The following is a 22,876-nucleotide window of genomic DNA, read 5'->3' on the forward strand; positions in this document are numbered from 1 at the left end:
ACAGTGTAGAAGGGGCCCGAGTATGCTGCTTAGGGCTGTAGAACAGTGAAGTCCATCTAATGCATGGACCACTATACATTTGCCCACCCAAGGTCTAAACTAGGGCTTCTTAAACCTTTTCCATTCATGACCCTTTCTACCTGAGAAATGTTTACATAATCTCAGATACATAAGGAAACAAAATAGGTATATAAATCAAACATTTTCTGATAATAAATCAACATTTGCAAGGCTTGCTAAACAGCCTGATTTAATTTTTGTAGAGTACAGCTGAAGCATTTTCTGCAGAGGCCACTGTAAACCCTGTACATTGTTGGTAATAATAATAATAATAATAATTATTATTATTATTATTATTATTTATACCCCACCACCCTCTCCCAAAAGTGGACTCGGGGCAACTAACATGAGGCCAAGCCCAAAAATTACAATACAGCAATGTAAAATACAGCAGACAATTAATAATAACAAAGTAAAATGCAAACAATAAGAAATATACAATAAGCACGCCAAAATAAAGTGGTGGAGGAATAAAACCACAGTGGGTGAGCCAAATGCACAGGATAAAGTTGATAAAACCCTGGGTGAGATAAGTAAGTATCAATTCAAGAGAGATATTGAAAAGCTGGAATGTGTCCAGAGGAGAGCGACTAAAATGATAAAAGGTCTGGAGAACAAGCCCTATGAGGAGCGGCTTAAGGAGCTGGGCATGTTTAGCCTGAAGAAGAGAAGGCTGAGAGGGGATATGATAGCCATGTATAAATATGTGAGAGGAAGCCACAGGGAGGAGGGAGCAAGCTTGTTTTCTGCTTCCCTGGAGACTAGGACGTGGAACAATGGCTTCAAACTATAAGAGAGGAGATTCCATTTGAACATGAGGAAGAACTTTCTGACTGTGAGAGCCGTTCAGCAGTGGAACTCTCTGCCCCGGAGTGTGGTGGAGGCTCCTTCTTTGGAAGCTTTTAAACAGAGGCTGGATGGCCATCTGTCAGGGGTGATTTGAATGCAATATTCTTGCTTCTTGGCAGGGGGTTGGACTGGATGGCCCATGAGGTCTCTTCCAACTCTTTGATTCTATGATTCTATGATTCTAATGTATGTCTGAGGAGAGAACTCAGAAGGTGTGAACAATGGGGTTGACCTTCACTAAAGGATGAGAGAAAGTGCATCAAGAGGACATGTCTGGATTGGGATGGAGATGGTATGGGGGTATGTGTTTGTTTGTCAAAAGGAAGCCTGAAGAGCCAGGTTTTTAGGTCTTTCTTAAAGGCTGCTAGTGTGGGGGGCTTACCTAATCTCACTAGGTAGCGAGTTCCAAAGCCAAGGGGTCACAATGAAAAAGGCTCTCTCCCTCGTCCCCACAAGCCAGGCTTGTGATAGAAGTAGGAGCGAGAGGAGGGCCTCCCCAGAGGATCAAAGAGATCATGCAGGTTCATAGAAAGAAATGCGATCACGAAGGTAGGCGGGTCCCAAACCATTCAGGACTTTGTAGCTGATAACCTGCACCTGAATTGGGACTGGAAAGTGAACGGGTATACATGGGTGGTGTTCGGAAACCTATTATTGTTGCCATTTTTTGTGCCCTCAACATTGAGCTAAGGGACCTCATTACAGGTCAGGACCCAGACAATTCTAAACAGTTCTGAAGAATGCTTGTCCAAAATTTGAGAGTTTTTAATGTCCTGATACCCAGCAGAGCACCCCAGGTCCTACCTATTCATAAGATCCAGAATTGCTTTTGTTAGAACTTGAGGTAACATTTCAGATGACGAACCAAGCTTTGAAAATGCGGCCTTGGCTTTTATCATCAGCTAGTGCTCTTATGGTGAGATCAATCTAATGTAAACTCAGGGTGATTCATTCTGGTTTTGCTCTACCCATTCCACCTCTGCTCCTCTTAAGTATCTTCTAGCAGACATAAGAATTGAGGATGTACTGTACCTCTATGGCTCTTCCTCCCACAGCTGTCTCTGCTGATATATTACTGTCAACATCTTAACAGTAACAACTCACCCCTATACCTCCCACAGACAACACCCATTGATAGCTTGCAATCTTCATGTAAAAGCCATCCCCTTTCTCCACCCTGTGATACCCAGCTGCCTTCATCTGTTACTAAGAATGTAAGCCATTAATTAGACTTCTATGGGGTTTTAGGTCTTCAGTCTTTTCTCCTCTCATTGAGTATCATCATGGAACAGTATCAGTGGATCCTGCTGCTTCTCACGATCTTCCTGACTGGAATCTTCTTCCTTTACCACCAGAGTCCCACCTTCAATTTCTACTGCAAGATGTTCTTGTTCAATGGCTGGATCATACTGATGGCCACCATACTCTCTCCATGTGTAGCCCTATTCTATGGGCGAAGAGTGGAAAACATGAAGTGAGTAGAAGTTTTATTTTTCTTTCATCAACTGTTTTGACGTGGTCATATCTATAAGGGGAAATGTATGCTCTTGGCACTAGGCATTTTTGCCTGTCTACCAAAAGACAGTTCAACTTTTCAGATTTTTTTTTTGTCAGTTCTGCTTGGAATCAGGCTCCTGACTTGGATGTCATCCACACCTGATAATCAATTCTTATCTGGCTCAGATTAGTTGGTAGCTAGCTCGCTCTTCATGGAGCAAAAAGTATCCCTTTCTACACTGCCATAAAAAATTTAGATTGTCATCTTTGAACTGAATTATCTGGCAATGTAGACTCATAATCAAGTTCAAAGCTGATAATCTGGAATATCTGGCAGTGTAATAGGGGCCTTGGATCATTGAAAGACAATTATAGTACTAGCCACCTATATCCCACTCTCTTTGAATCAGTTCCTATGTGATCTCAGTTGGAACTGACAAAAAAATTAAAAAGCAGGGCCAAAATAAGGTTGGAGAGGGTAGGAAGGAAAGGCTTTTGCCTACTACTAAAACAACACAAACTCAGACAAACCCACACAAATATATTAAAGTAATGAAGGGTGAGACTAGACTGGGAAACAGTTAGGAAATAGGGTTACATTTGACTGGTCATAGCAGTGCAACAACAGTAAACACAAGACTGCAATCACGCTCTTTCAAAAACCTTGTTACATGTCAACTAGCAAAAAAGCCAAAGAAAAAAAGCCAGTCTCCCCCAGTCACAGCAACTGCAGGATGCTGCTAGGATTGTTATACATGTGAACTGTGAATAGTCAATAAGCAAAGCTCAAATTCCTCTCTTCTCTTTCGGTTTCCCAACCATCGTTTTTTGTTTTTTTTTTTTTGTTCACTGGTATGTGTTAAGAATATGTTGAGGATATATTATCAGGCTTTCTTTTCTTGTTTGGGTGACTGAATTGGTTTAAAATTATACTGGTGGAAAAACAAAAGGTACTGTTCCATTACTGGGAGGAGGCCACTAGGGAGCGCCAGAGAGAGAAGCATATTCCATTTTATGGAGAAGAGGGTGGGGTTTAAAACCACTTCCCCGTGTTTTCCTGTTATTCCCCCCACCCACCCACCCACCCATATCTCCGTTGTGAAAACAAATAGGAGAGGGGGAACAAACAGAAAAATGAGGGCAATGGTTTCCCTCCTTCAGCTCCCCACCCCCCATGAAATGGACTATCCTTCTCTCTTTAGCGGCCCCTAGTGGCTTCCGCCTGGATAATGGAACAATACCAAACAAAGTAATGAAATTAACTTTATATAGCATAAAATCATTTTTGTTTATTGAGAAAAAATACATAACTCATGTAAATATTAACTAAATATCCATACATCAGTGAAGAGAAACTATATATTTATGTCAATTATGAGAGAAAAATACCAAAGACCGCTTTGGTTTTTGAAAATTGGAAGTTTTCCTTGCAATAGAATCTATATCAATCTTTCTTAGTCTTTTTACCCCGAAGGAATACTTGAAATCATTTCCAGGTCTCAGGGAACCTTACATAAACATCACTATTATTTGTTGTTCTTGTTTGTCTTCAATTCATTTCCAATTTACGTTGAACCTAAAGTGAACCTATCATGAAGTTTTTAGGGGGCTGAGAGACCCATGAAGTTTTTAGGGGGCTGAAAGACCCTAAGGTGAACCTATCATGAAGTTTTTAGGGGGCTGAAAGACCCTAAGGTGAACCTATCATGAAGTTTTTGGGGGGCTGAGGGACTCACCCAGTGGGCTTCCATGACTGAGTGGGGAATTGAACTGTGGTTTCCAATTGTGGTCAAACATGCAAACAACTAAAAAATATTATATTGATGGCTAAAAAGAAGCTTATTTTTCAATCACAGTTGCTTGTGGAATGTCAGCGACATCATAGTCCCCTTCTACACTGCCATATATTTCAGATTATCAAAGCAGATAAACCAGATTATCTTATTTGAACTGAATTATATAAATCTACGCTGCTATATAATCCAATTCAAATATAATCCAATTCAACCTCTGCGGAGGTTGAGATAGGACAGGATATAAAAGCCCGAAATAAATAAACAAAATAGAAGGTAATCTGGATTATATGGCAGTGTAGAAGGGGCCTCAGCAGACCCTAGGGTGCTGTGTAGCCCTGACTTGAGGAAACCTGATCTATATAGATTTGTAGTTTGATCTTTTATTCTTTGTGACAAACCTAGCATGGTAATAAATGTCCTTATTTTTCCATCTGTGAGAGTGTGTGCTTTTTTCTACTACATAACAGCAAGTGATTAAGGCATAGGTTAGAATCTTCTTCATACCTTATGTCTGATTATGCAAGTTTAAGTATTTTTTCTGAAGTTCTACAAGAAGGTACCCACCACCTCCTTAGGCAATTATTTTCCCAGGCTGCCAGGCATAACTTCATCTCTGACCCACATGACCACTGGTTGTCTGTGGTACGAGAAGTGTCAGGAAAGATTCCTTGAAATTCATCACCCAGTTGGCAGTTATGACCCTCAGGAACGATTTAAGTATATCTTGTAAACTACAGGATAATATTGATCTTAGAAAAATGGTCAATACCGAAGATGCTAAGCCTGCTATGTATCACTCTCAATGATAGTACAACTGTTGAACCTTGCTTTGGGATGGAAATTACAGCACGTTGTGTTGACAGTATTTTTAGGTGTGTGATTTTCTGATCATGCTGCCTCACTTTTCATGACCAGCAGCCGTATGATTAACCCTTAGAGTTTCCCAATTTATAACAGCTCCAACATTTCCCAATATGAAGAGGTGCTAATGAGGACAGAGAAAGGATTTCAAAGAGTCACACATTTAGCATCCCTATTAGGAGGCAAAACTGCTGCAATCCCAAGGACATGGACTTGAGCAGGGAAACAACCAAATAGTTTGTGATAGGTGTGAAAGAAACAAAGTAGATTTTCTTTATGAACTCAGTGCCACCATCTGGAATTTAAATATAATCCTGCTTGTCTTTGAAGCCAGCAAGCTGACAGATGGATTGCACAAGATTGTCTGCATCTTGACTTGCCCAGAATATCCTGAAACATTGTTCTTCCCCTGATTTCTAAGCTTCTCTTTGATTTCAGATTAGACGTTTATGTTGCCATCACTTTGTGATGTTGGCTGTTTGTTTTATGTTCATCTTAATGCAAGCTTCCCATGACATCAATGTTGACTTGGTTACAGGCTGCAACATGTTGTGCTGATCTACACTTCTTTTTTAAAATCAGGAGTTAGAGGTGTAAAGAAAACCCAGCTACTTTGGCACGGTTTGGGTGTGAAGCCACAATGGGATTTTTTATTTTGCAGGGTGGGCCTGTTTGGCCATGCCCCATTGGTTTCCAGGCAATAGCACCGTAGTACCTCTACCCAGACCTAGGTTTAATTTAAAACCAGCAGGTGGAGATATACTCTCTAAAGTTGTGCGAAGAATTCGTTTCCTCCATTTCCTCCTTTTCTCTTGGTATCTTTGGTACTTTGGGAGCCCATAATGGTAAGGGTTCTCACTGAACAAAAACATATAATAACAATCCCAGCAAACAAAAAGAGAAGCCTAACCTATCCTCTAATGACCCTCAGGAACGATTTAAGTATATCTTGTAAACTACAGGAAAAACCAATGGCAAGCAGAAAGGAGATTGCAGGCACTGAAAATAGAGGATTTTTAAGATAATCCCGAAAGGAGAACTCTACTCCTTAAAATGCCTCTTGGAAAGCTGCATGGCGTGCTGGTGCTGTTGAGAGAAACTACATGCGCCTGTCTCTCCTGCAGCTGAGCACCCCTCTTCTAGAGTAAGAAAAAACAGCTTTAAGAACAAGAAGCCTCCTTAAAGCACATGACTGCCTGCAGTTGAGTGCCTTTACTTTAGAGTAGAAAAACAACTTTAAACAAGAAGCCTCCTTAGTGTGCACCTGCCTGCAGCCGAGCATCTCTCCTCTAGAGTAGAAACAAACAGCTTAAATGCCTAAAATGATAGGAAGGGAAACCTGGGAGCTCCCCCCCACCCCCAATGGGCTAATAGGAAATGGATCTCTCAGCATCCCCAGAGAGAAAACAGATATCTGCCCTCCTGTATTTTGGAGGCTCCCAAAAAACAGATTAGAGCCACCACTGGAAGCCCAGACACAAAAGACAGGATTGCACAAGCCTAGTACTCACCAAATCATAAACAAGTATATAGAAATTATAGAGCTCTTTCTGATGAAGCTCTTCCTGATGTCTGATTTTCATGAACTTTTCTTTTATATAGAACATCTTTGGGCTACTTGCTGCCCATGGGAAATTCCAGGCCTGCAAAATACCAAAAATAAAGTCTCAATAGAGATAGATGTTACTTTCTGTTCTATTTTTATGTATGTATCATTTATATTTATATAGCAAATTGTTGGAACAATGACAAAACAACTAGCTTATATTTGGGGGGGGGGGGGGTGAGAGGGTGATATGTGGGTATAGATTGAGGATCCCTTTTCCAGAATTCCACATGAGTGGCTGAGATTGTGACACCTTGAGTACAAATATATAAAGTCAATACAAATATTATTAAAAAAAATTAAGAGAACTGTACACATAGCTAAAGATAACAATATAGTGGGAAATGTGGTCAGAAAGTTGGGTGATGGGGGCGGGGATAACATGGAAGTTTTATTTTATTTTTCTTTATTTTTATTATTGTTTGATTAAAAATTAGTGGTAAATGTTAATAAGATAAAAGATAAGTAAAAGATTAAGATATAAAGAAAAGAAATTAGTAATACCTAGGAATGCTGGATACAAAATGTCCTAGATGTAATTGCACCAAACGAAAATGAGTGTAAACATGAATAATAGGATTTACAAATGTTCATACAAAAGGTTTGTGAATATCTGCACCTAACTTAAATAAGTGAAAATGTATTAAGAAGCAACAATAATAAAAGAAAAAATATTTTAAAAAGATTGTGACACCTTTGCTGTCTGATGGTTCAGTATACAGACGAAGCGGATTATTTTAGTGTAATTAGATGATAGTGTATTAGTGATATGTTGTTTTGTCATTGTAGTTTATTATAAAATATGTTTTATATGTTGTACACCGCCGCGAGTCGCCCTAGGGCTGAGAGCGGCGGTTAACAAATGCAGCAAATAAATAAATAAATAAATAAATAAATAAATATACATTCACTAGGTTAATAAGGTGTATATCAAACATACATGAATTTCGTGTTTAGACTTGGGACCTGTTTCCAGTATATCCCTTCTTTCATTTCTATCCCCTGTGGAAATCATGAAATTCTGTAAAATTGGCTTGTAGTATTTGAGGAATTACTGAAGGACGTATTTCTTCAATGGTAATTAATTAACTTACATATGTGTCACAACTTCCAGTGGTTTCTTGATAAGCAAATTAAGGAGAATATTCATATCTTAATCACATTTCAAAACAGAATATAGGACTTTACTTCACAAGGCAGGCAAACCAACATTGAAGTTGGGTAATGGTCCCAATTGCACGATGCTGATCTGCCTGCTCCTCACAATTAACCCATCCCTTGCTGTTGATGGGAGAAGCCTATCAATTGCTCACAACCATAAAACATTCCCATCACCTACCTTCTGAGATGGGTTCTTTCCATTCCTATGATGGCAGTAGCATGACAATGCAGATGGGATTCTCATCCTCTCATAATATCCCCCCTCCCTCTCATGATTCCCATATTGTCTGTTTTCTGTTTATTTTATATTTTAATTATGTTTCCCTTTCTTGTTTTTCATTGTTGAAATTACAAAACTGCTCCAAAAATTGTAAAATAGTGGAGTAACTGAAATGGAGAAAGCTGGGATTACAGAAGTACAATCACAGAGCTACTGACTGTCAAATTGGCACAACTGTACAAAGAAAAGAGGTGCAATATCAGAAAAGAGGTGCAATGTCATCCTAATATGTTTCTGCTATCTATGATAATGTAACTGCGGTAAAAATAAAGACTGGAAAGTACCTTCTACTTAGGACCAAACTAGATGAGATATAGAAATGTAAAGGGACTGACAATATGTGACACAGATTTGCATACAATTTGCATATTAATTTTTTTAAAGTTAGCAAGAATGATCTTTTATGATAGGCTAGAGATTGTGGAACCTGAATGGTAAGGACCGTTGGATGGATTTATCTGTTTTGTCCAGTAAAATGTGTTTGTGTACTGGAGGGGAGGCAATAGAAGTAAAAGTGAGTAAACACATATAAATTGGACTTTACCCTTTATTTGTGAGTCAACAACTATAAACTGGATCCTTGTACTCTGTGGTTCTCTGTGTTACAGCTAGATGGTCAAAGAGAGAGATGGTCAAGTAAAGTAATGTGCATTTAATGTGCACTTGCTGCTCTTGCATAGACCTGAGTGATCCAGTTTTCTTATTTGAGAGTATGCTGATTATTTGTATTGTGTTGTTCCACAGTTATTGTTCTATTTCACACTGAGTAGATAAAAAGAGGAGTCTTTTGGAAAATGCTTTGTGGTTGATTTGGAAAGCAATGGATTGTAGGTGCTCTGAGAACTTGTAGCTACTTTTCAACAATTACTGTCCTATGGAGATAGCAATGATTATTACATCAATACTACAGGGTGCAGCAGCATAACTTCCTTTTTTCAAAACTTAATAAAACCCATTGTATGAATCAGAATTTTTTAATAATGTAGGCGCATACCTAAAGTATTGTTTTACGTAGTTTTGAAGATCAAATTAGGTAGGTGACGTCCCCCATTCTTCATACATTGAGTAAACCGATTCTTGGCGTTTGTCATGATACCGGTCCGAATTCACTATCACTGCGACTTCATTTTCCTCAAAGAACCAGGGGCCAATAATTCCAGCTGAGGAAATTGCACACCACACTGTGATTTTAGGTGAATGCAAAGGCCTTTGATCAGGCCCGTAGCCAGAATTTCGTTTCGGGGGGGGGGGGGGGGTGTGAATTTTTTTCAAGGGGGGGGTTCGGGGGGGCTGAGTTTTGGGGGGCTGAGTCTGAGTGAAAGAGGGTCTAGCCTAGCAAACCTTTTGTATCATTACCCCAATATCCCCATGCATATGGGATATATTGAGTATGGTGATCAGATCATGATATGAATAAACATAACAGTTTAAATAATACACCAGTAAGGCCTTTTCGTGAACCACCATGAGAATTTCGGGGGGGGGGGGGCTGAAGCCCCTCAAGCCCCCCCCCCCCCCCCCGGCTACATGCCTGCCTTTGATGCAATTCTCGAGGATTGTTGTCAGCCCAGTAGCGCATGTTTTGTTTGTTGACGGATTCACACAAATGAAAATGGGCTTCTTCACTAAAAAAAATAATAGTGTCCTCAGGAACGACTTCGAGAAGAACCTCACACGCGTTCCTCCGAGAACTGAAGTCACGTTTAGAAAGTTCCTGCACAATCGCCATCTTGTAAGGATGGAAATGAAGATCATCATGAAGAATTCTCCTCACAGAACGATTGGAAAGTCCAAGGGCAGACGCATTTTTGTGCACAGAATGCCGTGGTGATCGCAACACTGAAGCTCTCACTGCCTCAATGTTCTCAGGTGATCTAATGGGCTGAGGGACTCCAGTTCTTCATCTTGTCGCACTTGCAGTTTGTCTGAATGTAGTGACTCATGTCACAATTGACAGGAGCCAATAGGGCTAAATTAAAGCGATTCCGAAAGGCGCGCTGGGTTGCGATCACAGAACATCTGCTCGAAAAGTAGGTCTCAACAGCAAAAGCACGCTCCTCACTGTTCCAATGCATGATGGCGACTGAACTGTGTCAGGACAAAACTTTATACTCCCACCTTTCGAACGAGACCACTAGTGCTCTGCTACATTTTCAACTGACTGAATGGTGCGCATTTTAAAAAAAGGAAGTTATGCTGCCGCACCCTGTATATTTATACTCATCTTTGTCTTCATCATCCATTGCAACCCATTGCAACAGGGGACTCAGCAAAGCTGAGCGTGCAAGGCAGAGATGAGACAATAATACTGCATTTACCTGAATTTAATGTGCACTGTTTTTGGCTAAATGGCCTTTCCAAAATTGGGGTGCACATTAGATTTACATCATACAGTATTCTTAGTGCTGAACCAAAGCAAAAGGGAAGTTGCTTCAGAAAGTGCACCTGGTACTCCTCTTTGAGGGATGTCATCTCTAATTTAATTGCCAGAGCTTAATCCTTGTTGTTTGATGAGGCATCAGCATTCTTTGGCAGATAAAGGCTCAAAGTCTTGTCAAACTACAGCCCCCAGGATTCCATAGCATTGAACAAAGGCAATTAAAATGGATTAATTCTATAACATAGATGCACCAATGCTTCCATCACTGGAAGCATTGGTGTTCTAACCCAATTGTTTATAACAAAGGAATTCTAAGCAGGCAACAACAGTAATGTACAGCTTTTTGGCCAAATGACAAATAACACACATTTTGGGCATTGCGCATTGCTTTCAGCAACAAATACTTTTTTTGGTTTCAGGCTTTTGAAAATCGAGGTGCACATTAGATTTGATGGAGCATTAGACTCAAGCAAATTCAGCTAATTAGAATTCATAACTGCCTGCTGAGACATTGAGATTCTAATCCTATATTTCACATACATGTGAATAGGCACCATTGACCATAATGTGACTTCCTTCTGAATTGGCATGAATACAGGAATGTGCTATAAATGTTGTGACTGTTTCATACTGAGTAGGTTTGTGCATTTCTGCTGAACTTCTATTCGTTACTGCTAGCTGAATTACTGGAGATCCCGAAAAAGAGTGGGTAGCAGGATACTTGTTTTCAGTCCATAGCCAAAAAAAAAAAAAAAAAATGCAGCTAGATCCCACTCAATGGTGGCAATGGGTGGACTCCCCTTCACATCATTTTAGGGCTGTTGGGATTAAAATTAGTTTCTCCACAGATTTAAGTCCAAAATAAAGTGTTGTAGTTGTTATTTCTACTGGCTGTGGCCAGAGCCGGCCCTAGGTAATTTCCAAGTGTAAGCAAACAGTATTCCCCCCCGCAACCAATCACTGAAAAATAAAAGGTAAAAGGTAGAAGTGAATGAAAGAGTTACCTTACAAACCAGAAGTCTACTTACAACATTAGTGCAGAACATTAGGATCCCATGGAAAGAAGTGGTTTTAAACTGGCTCCCTGTTTCTTGTATCCTATGGGGCTTAGTGCAGAATATTAGGATCCCATGGAAAAAGTGGATTAGATAGATAAATAGATTAGATATATAGATGGATAGATAAGATAGGTAAGATAGATAGATAGATAGAATTGGGAAATTCTTTTTGGAAAACCCTCCTAGGGAAGGAGACATAGGGAAATTCGAGGAGCCCTCTCTGCCTTTGAAAAACCAATTGGGCCGGATAGGGCAAGCCCCTATAAACAGCAGTAATCACATAGCATTTTGGGGAGGAACCAGTTTGAAAAATGGAAGAACAGCTTCAACTGGGGGGGCCCTCATTGCTGGTTGGCCGTGGACTCCCTCGGGAAAGGGGAAGGGGAAGAGGAGAGTAATAGGAAAGTAACAGCGGAGTAATGACAAGATGAGGAGGCAAAAGGAGAAAGGCGCAATCTCCGGAAGGAAGAGATATCAAGGGGAGGAACTCGTGGAAACTGAGCCCCATTCTCCTCACAGTTCTCCTCGGAAATAGTCAAAGATACAAGGATCCGTTCTAGGAGCGCCTACACTGCTGAGAGGGAAAGGAAGGGGCCTGACGCTGTTGGGGACTAGTATAATCCAAACGTGATCGGAGAGCTTGAGTGGGGAATGCAGCCAGCCCTCCATATCCACAGATTCAATATCCATGGATTCCACCATCCACCGCTTTAAAAAAAATTCTAAAAAAGCACACCTGTTTTGTCATAAGGGGGTATATATTTTAGTATGCCATTGTAAACAACGGGATTGACTTGGTGAGCCATGAGTGTCCTGGAACCAATACCACAATCCCAGAGTCAATTCTGTTCTCTTAGAGTCTGGATGTCCTGTGGTGCCCCCCCTCCCCCCCGGTGCCCATTTAGTGCCCAAGTAATGAAGAATCAGGTGATCACTGGCAACCATACCTGGATCCCCTTGCAGTTAAAGCATGTGCACAACGAGGGGTCTTGTGGCAAAATCAGGGAATGCTGCGGAGGACTTTGCTAAAGCCGCAAAATCAATGTGGAGGAGCCTGGAACCCCTTCTCTGAGAGCTGAAGCCGAGCCTGCAGCGCCCACATGCAGCTTGGCGCTCTCACCGGGAGCCCGGATGCGCAGACACCATATTTCCCGTACTAGCTGCGTGCCTGCATCACTTGTATTTTGGATGCCTTGCACACTGCACCAGATAAACAACGTCTACAGTTACCCGACCTGAACAATAAAAGATATAAGATTAGATTGGCAAGATTAGTTCTTGATCATGCTAATCACTCCATTGTCATCTGAATACTTTTAAACAGACTACATTATATGTCTTAATATATTTCCCAATATCAATGTTGGACTGACTGGCTTCTTGTATTTTTTTTCCTTTTGCTTTTTTTTTTCAAAAGAGAGGGACAATGTTTGCTCTTTTCACTGCTTCTCAAAATGATGATAAGTGGTTCAGAGAGTATATCAGCAAATCCATATAAATGTTGCTGTGGAGCATTAGAGAATGTATCAGCTTCCTGTGGATTAATCTTCCTGAATTTCAAGTCCTAAGGACTTTTAATCATGAGTCATGACTCAATCAGGATTTCATCAGGGAACAGTTAAGAACATAATAACATGTATCATTTGTGTAGTTCCTTTTTGGTGAGCAAGATGTTTACACATAGGAGTGATATCATTGTTTTCCTGAAGCTTGGAAGTATTTAATTTCTTTCCTCCATGGCTAAATTATAATTTGAACACCAATGACTTTTTCACCTTTTTCTGGTGTAACTATAACTTTTAGTTCCTTTTATGACAACATAAGGTGTGGCTTCACTAAATTGTAAAGGGGGCTGAGACACTTACTTACTTACTTACTTACTTACGCGATCCCTCACTGTCCGAGTAGGATAGTCTTCCAAGATCAGTGTACTGGTGGGTCCGTAGGTGACTGTGGAGCCCTATTCTTGATCTGCATCTTCTCCCGCAGTGAGGGCATCGGTTTCTAGGTGGAAGGCGGTCTCGGTCGGGTTGGCTTGACGTGCCTTCCTCTTGGCACATTTCTCTCTTTCACCTTCCATTCATGCCTCTTCAAATTCTACAGCACTGCTGGTCACAGCCGACCTCCAGCTGGAATGCTCAAGGGCCAGGGCTTCCCACTTCTCAGTGTCTATGTCAGAGTTTTTAAGGTTGGCTTTGAGTCCATCTTTAAATCTCTTTTCCTGCCCACCAACATGCCATTTTCCATTCTTGAGTTCAGAGTAGAGCAACTGCTTTGGGAGACGGTGGTTGGGCATCCAGACATGGCCGGTCCAGCAGAGTTGATGGCGGAGGACCATCACTTCAATGGTGGTGGTCTTTGCTTCTTCCAGCATGCTGACATTTGTCTGCTTGTCTTCCCAAGATATTTGCAGGATTTTTTGGAGGCAGCACTGATGGGATCGTTCCAGGAGTTTCATGGGATGTCTGTAGACAGTCCACATATCGCAGGTGTATAGCAGAGTTGGGAGGACAATAGTTTTATAAACAAACACCTTGGTATCCCTACGGATGTCCTGGTCCTCAAACACTCTCTGCTTTATTTGGGGAAAAACTGCACCCGCAGAGCTCAGGCGGTGTTGTATTTCAGTTTCAATGTTGACTTTTGTGGAGGTGGCTGTCAAGGTAGTGGAAATGATCAACATTTTCTAATGTTACACCATTAAGCTGTATTACTGGCATTGGAGAGGGATTGGCTGGTGACTGCTGGAAGAGCACTTTGGTTTTCGAGCTTCTCGTATGCTTCTGCGAAGGTGTTTAGAGTGGCTTGTAGTCTTCTTCTGAATGTGCACATATGACGTCATCAGCATACTGGAGTTCTATAACAGATTTTGTAACCTTGGGGCTGAGACTGTACTAAGAAGTACTGATTTGTGCTGTTGCATTGTTTTCTATTGTAGTTTTTGTGGTGATGACAAAGGGGTCAGACAGAGTATACGTTGTGCACCACAAGCCAATGACCGGTAGTATTTACATCTGAATATAAAAGCAAAGTGTGACTTCAAAATACAAAATCCGAAAGACTCCTTTGAGGAAAGGGGGCTAGCTGCTATACATCCACTGTTGTCATGGATAGCTCTGATAGCGTGACTGAGGAGATGCTGTTTGAAAGGCCAGTGTATGAGCTGGAGTGCGGGACTGCCCATCAGCTTCCTCAGCCAAGTTTGGAAAAAGAGCCTATGGAAGAAGTTACTTCTCAGCCTGCAGAGTAAGTACAAGCAAGCTCATCTGAGCAGGCAGAGTACTCCACCTCATTTGGACTTGCAAAGGGAGAAGGCTCAATTTGCAGGTCCTCTACGTTAATAGAGAAACAAGCTCTCAGTAAGTAACTCATGAGAAGCTAGCATATTAGATGCTCAAATGTGGTATCTTGTTGCTGGCAGCATCTTCAGCCTCCGGAGCCATTATCCTGTGCTGTTGGTGGTCTCTGGCCTGCGGACTATCTCTTTGGACTCTGGCATCCCAATTTATATCCCAGCTGGCCATTTTCCATGTTATTTTGTAGTTATATTTGCCTTTTTATAAAACTGGCATTGTAAAATTGCTCTAAAAAATTAAAAAAATTATGAAAGAGTGGTAATGGGGTAATACAGGTTTACGAGAGTATATGTACGGGTTTTACAGGGTTTATGAGGTATATTTGCGAGACTTCACAGTGGCACAATTACACAATGGAAGAGAAGTCCAATATTGACCATATTCAATTCAGTATGTTTTTGGTATCAGTGATATCTGGACTGTAGTAGAATAGCAGATCTATATGATAAACTCCACAGTATTATACACCCCTAATTCCAGTTTTTTCTTTCTTTCAGGAGATTCTGTATACTTCAAACTCAATCAATCAATCTATTTTGCATTTTCCTTTGAGAATTTTATGTGTGCAATCCTATTATCTTCTAACGCCCCCCTTCCACCGCTTTTGCTTTTAAAAAGGTGTAGCAGAAGGATGCATGTTTTTATTGTTTGTTCAAAACCGTATGTGCAAATTGACAAAATTAATAACTACTTTACTTATATTTCTGAGAAGAAGCCTTCTACATTAAAAATGGTTTGTTACTTTGGCAACAAAACCTTTGTTTTAAAAGAGTATTATTGTTGCATTTTAACTGGGAGGCAGCAGCGGAGCATTTACAGGATTTTGTTTTATTTCAGAAGTCAAAATATCTTGACTTGCCTTTGGCACTGTGCACCTTGACTTGTCAGAAGTGTGACTTTTGCTGCCCTACTTCAGAAAAACAATATGTATCAATCATGTCTTATTGTTTGCCAATAGTAATTGTTACTATATTCACTAGGTAGCAAAATTTGAAAAAAAAATCTGTTCCTGGTTTGAAAGTGTTATTTCCTGTATAATTATGCAGTACTTACTTTAAAAGTAGTTTTTATACTTCAGAAACTTAATTGCTTGGGCATATGCAACTCTGCCTCTTTCCACCAAACCCAATTATGACACATACACAGCGTTGGAATAACAAAGGGCCACAACTTGTTTATTGCTTACAGAAGAGAATCAGGGTTGGATGCCATGCATGGGTCTTGGATCAGGGATTGGGCAGCCCGCTGCTGACCGATACTGCTTAACCACACCAGGAGATTCTGCTGTTACCAACCGCCACAATACTGGGACACCATTTCCATCACACCCCTGGTAAACCGTCAGATGCTCCCCCTCCTCCAATTTGGGGGAGGGGGAGCAAAAGCAAGCCAGATCCAGAGCCCATGCCACACACTTACAAGTAGTGACAAAGGAACAAAACTCAATGGAAACCATAAAACAGATAAACTCATATGAAGTGTAGATGGGATGGGACATCCAAAGGTGTACTGCCCGTGAGTGGTGTGGTGCGGCCTTAAGAAGGCTGCCAGTTGCTAAAGGGGCATCTGACCCCAACCATTCAGGAGGGCCAAAGGTGCCACTGCCGATTGGCTGGCTGCCTTGCCAGCAGGAAACTTTCCCGCTTCAGAAGGAGGGCTTCTGGGAAGGAGAAGCCCCCCCCCCCCCATTGGCACCATGGCGGATGGAATGACGTCCAACCCACAACCTCTCTGCCCAGTAAGTTGGGTGAAGCATTTATTGTGACTGCCACAAACTAGGTAGAATTGGTTGAGAGTCTGTAAAATACTCATTGAAAAACTATAGTAAAATGTGCTGTAGGATGTTCCTCAAAAACAAAGTTTTTGCATTTAAACAAACCCTTTTCTATGTTTTTATGATAGAACCAATTAGGAAATGACATGTATAACCCGGAAACAAAAATCATATTATCTATTGTCTTTAAATTATTACGTAAAGTGTCTGTAGAACTTTGGTGAGCACGGTTACGAAAGTGCCAGCTAAATGCATATAACAACTTGGCATTCGTTACTCAAACAAATCTGAACCTCTTTTCTCTGTAGGTTTATGCGTCTCAGCGTCCTGCCACTCAAAAATATCTATGGCATCAAATTCATGGTGCAGGGTTTTGAGAATCTGAATCTCAAGGAGCCTTATGTGATCATTTCCAACCATCAGAGCTGTTTGGACCTTCTAGGTATGTTACCAACTTATTAAATCTGAAATTTAGCACCTACAAATCAGAATATTTGAATTATATTAGCACTTATTTAATCTCTTACCCACCCTTAGACTCAGAAGTGGGAAGATGAGAGTAGAAAACTGTTGATGAATTTAAAAGGAACAGAAACAACCATTCATAATTTAAAGCCAACCTGCTGGAGTAGTTCCAAAAATAAAATATAACCCAAATATTGTACATCGGATGTAACTACAATGATGGAGATCCATCATCATAGTTACATCTAATGATGCCATTCTCCAGATTTTCAGCCTGGCAGCAACCCAATTTAAAACTTTCGAAAGTGATGCATATTGAGGTGCTGGGAAATTGTGGCTGTAATTGGTTGCCTAGTCAGATGTCACACAGAGAAAAGGCAGTTGGAAAGACCCCTTGATGTCCTCCTATAACTGCTTGTCTCAATGCACTTTGTGACCAGGAAATCACCCCAGAATCTTTTAACAGATCTCCAATTTATACATCCTGGAAACTCTTCAGTAAGGATGTTGCCAAACTGAAAAGCTAGCTTTGGAAGGTGATGCTTGGTCATTAACAACGATAAACGTGAATCCTCAGGTGTTACGAGAGCACAAGCTCTGTTTATGATCTCATAACTACTAAACAGCCACAATATTGCTAAATCAAGTTCTTCAAATCTGAATTGCATAATGCTGCACAATAAATAATTAAATTTGAGTTTTATAAAACGAGAACACTTCCGCCAAGATAAATGTTATAATTCAAATTGTGTGTCAAATTCTCAATTTCTGCTGCTGCTATTTTCAACTTTAGCTCACAGTGGTGATCTCCCTAAGGGGAAAAAGGAAATTCAGATACAAAAATTGGACTTTGAAACATTACTATTAAAATGTACTGACTTGTTAGCCTGAAATCTGAATGTTGTTGTAACCACAGATTCAATTATGGTTTTTGTTTTGAATTCAAAAGGATGAATGAAAAACATTTGGCACACTGATGCTGTTGTTATGAACTTTCAAGTGAACTCCAACTTCTGGGGATCTTATCCTAAGGTCTCCCCTCTGCCCAAGATTTATTAAGAAGGCATTTGCTCATTGTCCTAAAAATGATAAGAGTATGACTTGTCCAAGGTCACCCAATAAATTTCCATCACTCAAGGCCCTTCCACACTGTCTGATATCAAAAATATCAAGGCAGAAAATCCCACAATATCTGAGTGTGGACTCAGAAAACCCAGTTCAAAGCAGGTATTGTGGGATTCTCTGCCTTGATATTCTGGGATATAGGGCTGTGTAGAAGGGGCCTGAGTCAGAAATCAAACTTTGGTCTCCTAGAGTTCTAGTCCAACACTCAAATGTAGATACCATGCTAGCTGTGCACTGGCACACTAAGAAATACGAAACACAATGTTTGGCTTCTGTCCCCTCTACTTTTCTCTGATCAAATCCCAAAGTAGTTCAGAAGTGCTAGGCACAAAGAGGACTTGAGAGGGGAGATTTAGGAATTGGTTCTAGCCTTCCAGTAGGCGAAGTGAGGCAGTTACTTCAAGAAACAGCCTTTTGGCTAGAGAATGTTTCCCCATCACCAGTGTTGGCGATGAAATATCAATTTTCTCATCCTAACCTTGTCAGGAGCAATATTTTTAAGATGATTAATTAGCTTAATTGTCAGCTGAGCAGCTCTAGTAACAAAACACATTTTGTTTGTTTGTTTTAAGGCATGTTGGAGGTTATACCAGAGCGCTGTGTGACCATTGCCAAAAAGGAGATGCTATATATGGGCCCAGTAGGCTGGGCTTGCTGGATATGTGGCTTAATTTTCATTGATCGCAAGAACAAAAAGGCTGCCATGGACATCATGGACCATGTTGCGCAGATCATGAGGCAAGAGGATGTGAGTAAACCCTGGAGTAAACAAAGTGGAAATGCGATCCAACTATGGGAGGGGAGTTCCTGGGGAAACAAGGATAGAGTTAGATGAGGGAATATACTCATACCCTCCAACTGTCATGATATGGCAGATACGTTATGTATAACTTATTCAATAGCTTTAAAGCATAGGTTCTTTTTATTGCAATTTTCTAGTAAAAGAAAGGGTATCAGAACTTTTACACATAAACACAAAGAAAGGCATTTGACATAGAGACATACAGATTCTATGCAACTATATTAGATTCACAACCTACAGTTACATTGGCTAACAAACAAAGGGGAATTGCATTTTTACTCCGTATTCACACATAACATATATCAACATTTCTCCATCCTTCCTCTGTGAAGAACATCTCTTAGGCAAGACTGCTTCCTTATAAATCTGCCAATTTATCTGTCATAACTTCCATAACACCAAAATGCCAAAACTTCTTTCCCTAAGACAATGTCAAGGACCAGATCTCTGTTTTCCATACAGCAGAACCTGACTCCCTGTACAAAATCCAAAACCGCACTCCTTCCTTCTCCCTTGAGAAAAGGAGGCATGTACCATTTCTGTCCTTTCCATGGACCGGAGCAGAGCGGGTCGGGCCATCTCCTGTGGTCTGCCACACTTGAGAATTATTAGATTGAGTCTTTTATAGGAATATTCTGCTGATGTAGTAAATAATTGTCCAGTTGAAATTATCTTGAGTCTTCACCTCCTAACATGGTGCCCCCGGTGGCGCAATGAGTTCAACCCTTGTGCCGGCAGGAATGAAGACCGACATGTGGCAGGTTCGAATCCAGGGAGAGTGCAAAACAACATACATTTACATAAAACAGCATACATTTACATAAAACAGCATACTAATATAAACCCAGTTTAAAATCCAACAGACACAGCCAAGCTGCAGGTAAATATCCTGCTCAATGCAGGATGTCCAACTAAAGTATCCCCATCAGGTAGCTATCTGGGCTCTTTTTGAAAAGGTCCAGAAAAAGGAGACCCCCATGACTGCTCTGGTCAATTGATATCATTGCCATATTGCTCTTACTATCAAGAAATTATTCTTAATGTCCGGTCAAATTCTACTGTCTTGTAACTTCAAACTTCAAACTACTAGACCAGATCGTACCCTTAGATTGTATCTTGTACACGTCGAGGAGCATCTCTACTTTCACCTCTCTTGAAAACAAAAAGCTCGGCGGAGCTTTGAATAAGACAAATGGATCAATAGGGGGGAGAAGAATGCCCTCTTCCTCCTCTATTGCTACTACCACCATCCCAGACTCTCTCCTCATCTACCCCAGAGACCTGTGTACCACCCAACCCCCTCCGTCCTCTATATATGGAGGGAAGAGTGTGTGAAAGGGGAGTCATCCTATGGGAATTCATGAGAGTAATAAGACCGACAAGGAATAATAAAAGTTATTGCTTGATAGGTTTATGAAAATATAAAATTTCCTTCACATGCATGCCAAGAAGAAAAAGGACTTGAATGGGTGCCCACAAACAAATACCAGGTGCTGTAGGCTATATTTTACGAAGAAGGAACAGGTAAAAACCCCTCTGAGTATTCCTTGCCTAAGAAAACCTTATGAAATTCGTAGGGCTGCCATTAGTTGGGAGGTAACTTGAGAGCACATTCCACACAAAGTTTATAGGGCATGCCTGTAATCCTATGCATTATTAGCTGCTGCAGGTAAGCTCCATTTAACTCAGTAATGCTTATTTCTGATTGCATACTTGTAAAAAGGAATGAACTTTAACAAAAGTTCTTTCAGCAGGTGAACTGCAGTTTTTGGTAGAAATGCAAGCAAATTGCAAAAAGGTTTTAACACTTAAACTGCTATTATAAAGTACGAGGGTTGAATGAAAAGTAATGCCTCCACCTTCGTAACTCTTCAACAGATGGCAGTACTGGTATGCGGCAGGTACTGGCTTATTCAGTAGACTCTCCCCTACAGTTCCATTTTTGTGGGAAGCCTTAGCATTGAACAGTTGTGTTGGTAAAGTGTGAAGTATGGAACCTTGCACAGACAGTCGGTCAATGCGACTTAAGCAATGTGCAGTCATTGAATTCTTGACAGCAGAAGGTGTCACCCCAAAGGAGATTCATTCGAGAATGCAAGCTCTTTATGGTGATTGTATTGATGTGAATACTGTGTGTCGTTGGGCGAGAAAGTTTAAAGATGTGGAGGTGACACCTTCTGCTGTCAAGCATTCAGTGACTGCATGTTGCTTAAATCGCATTGACCGACCATCTGTGCAGGGTTCCATACTTTGCATTTTAACAACACAACCGTTCAATGCTAAGGCTTCCCGCCAAAGTGGAACAGTAGAGGAGAGTCTACTGAACAAGCCAGTACCTGCCGCATACCAGTACTACCATCTGTTGAGGAGTTATGAAGGTGGAGGCATTACTTTTCATTCAACCTTCATAAGAGTATCATAAAAGGATAGGGAACAACCCAGTCTCTGTTTTGTAGCCCTAACCACTTTCCACACTGCCATATAACATCCAGATGATCTGCTTTGAACTGGATTATATGGCAGTGTAGACTCATATAATCCAGTTCAAATCAGATAGTGTGGATTATCTGATAATCTGGATTATATGGCAATGTAGAAGGGACCTTAAGTGGGTTTCATGGCTAAGTGGGGATTCAACCCCTGATTTCCTTTGGGGATATAGAGCGGAATATAAATAAAGTTATTATTATTATTATTATTATTATTATTATTATTATTATTATTGTTACCCGAGTCATAGTCCAATGCTCAAACCACTACACCACACTGGCTAAGGTTGAGTGCTGTTAATGAACCTAATGCAGAACCAAGGCTCAAAATAAAACGAAATTCTAAAGTGTTTCCTAACTTGTGTGTTTTCTGTGGACATTTGATGTTACTTTTCCAAACATGTTTCAGTTTTCATTTATGAAATGTTGGAGGGTATGCTTAATTTGTGAAAAAAGAAAGAAACACACTAAAGAGGTGGTGGTGTCACACAGTTTAATCCAAAGGAGCATATGAGCAACCTAAAGGATATTGGCAATAGAAACAACTGATTCAGGAGCTGCGGCCAATCCTGGCAAGTCTGCTGGACCATAAATGATTGCACACAATAAGCAGAAATTCAGTCAGTGCCAAAAAATTCCCCATATACAGAGATGTTTGTTGTTCATTTATTCAGTCACTTCTGACTCTTCATGACCTCATGGACCAGCCCACGCCAGAGCTTCCTGTTGGCCATCCTCACCCCAGCTCCTCCAAGGTCAACCCCAGCTTCTCCCAAGCATCATTATCTTCTCCAAGCTTTCCTGATTTCCTCCAGCAACACAGCTCAAACGTTTCTATCTTCCTTTGCTCAGCCTTCCTTATGGTTCAGCTCTCACATCCGTAGGGTACTAAGGGGAATGCCATTGCTTTAACTATGCAGATCTTCGTTGTCAGTGTGATGTCTCTACTCTTCACTATTTTATCGAGATTGGTCATTGCTCTCCTCCCAAGAAGTTAATGTCTTCTGATTTCCTGGCTGCAGTCTGTGTCTGCAGAAATCTTTGCACCTAGAAATACAAAGTCTGTCACTGCCTCCATGTTTTCTCCCTCTATTTGCCAATTATAAATCAGTCCATAATTTTGGTTTTTTGATGTTTAACTGCAACCCAGCTTTTTCACTTTCTTCTTTCACCTTTGTTAGAAGGCTGCTCAGCTCCTCCTTGCTTTCAGCCATCAAAGTAGTATCATCTGATATCTAAGGTTGGTAATGTTTCGTCCAGCAATTTAAACTCCAGCCTTGGATTCATTAAGCCCCGCAGGTTGCATGATGACAGAGA

At 40.7% G+C, this 22,876-nt stretch overlaps 1 protein-coding gene across 1 annotated transcript in view; it reads left to right on the plus strand.

The window, feature by feature from the left end:
* Positions 1-2,100: 2,100 nt before the first annotated feature.
* LOC132779444 (1-acyl-sn-glycerol-3-phosphate acyltransferase alpha-like) overlaps positions 2,101-22,876 on the plus strand; it is a 34,276-nt gene continuing 13,500 nt past the window's right edge. Inside the window, exons 1-3 of the mRNA XM_060783140.2 lie at positions 2,101-2,383; positions 16,987-17,120; positions 18,841-19,016. Coding sequence (XP_060639123.2) covers positions 2,193-2,383; positions 16,987-17,120; positions 18,841-19,016 — 501 coding nt within the window. The 5' untranslated portion in view covers positions 2,101-2,192. The remainder of the gene's footprint in view (positions 2,384-16,986; positions 17,121-18,840; positions 19,017-22,876) is intronic.

This window comes from Anolis sagrei, chromosome 6, assembly GCF_037176765.1.
Source record: "Anolis sagrei isolate rAnoSag1 chromosome 6, rAnoSag1.mat, whole genome shotgun sequence".
Taxonomy (NCBI): domain Eukaryota; kingdom Metazoa; phylum Chordata; class Lepidosauria; order Squamata; family Dactyloidae; genus Anolis; species Anolis sagrei.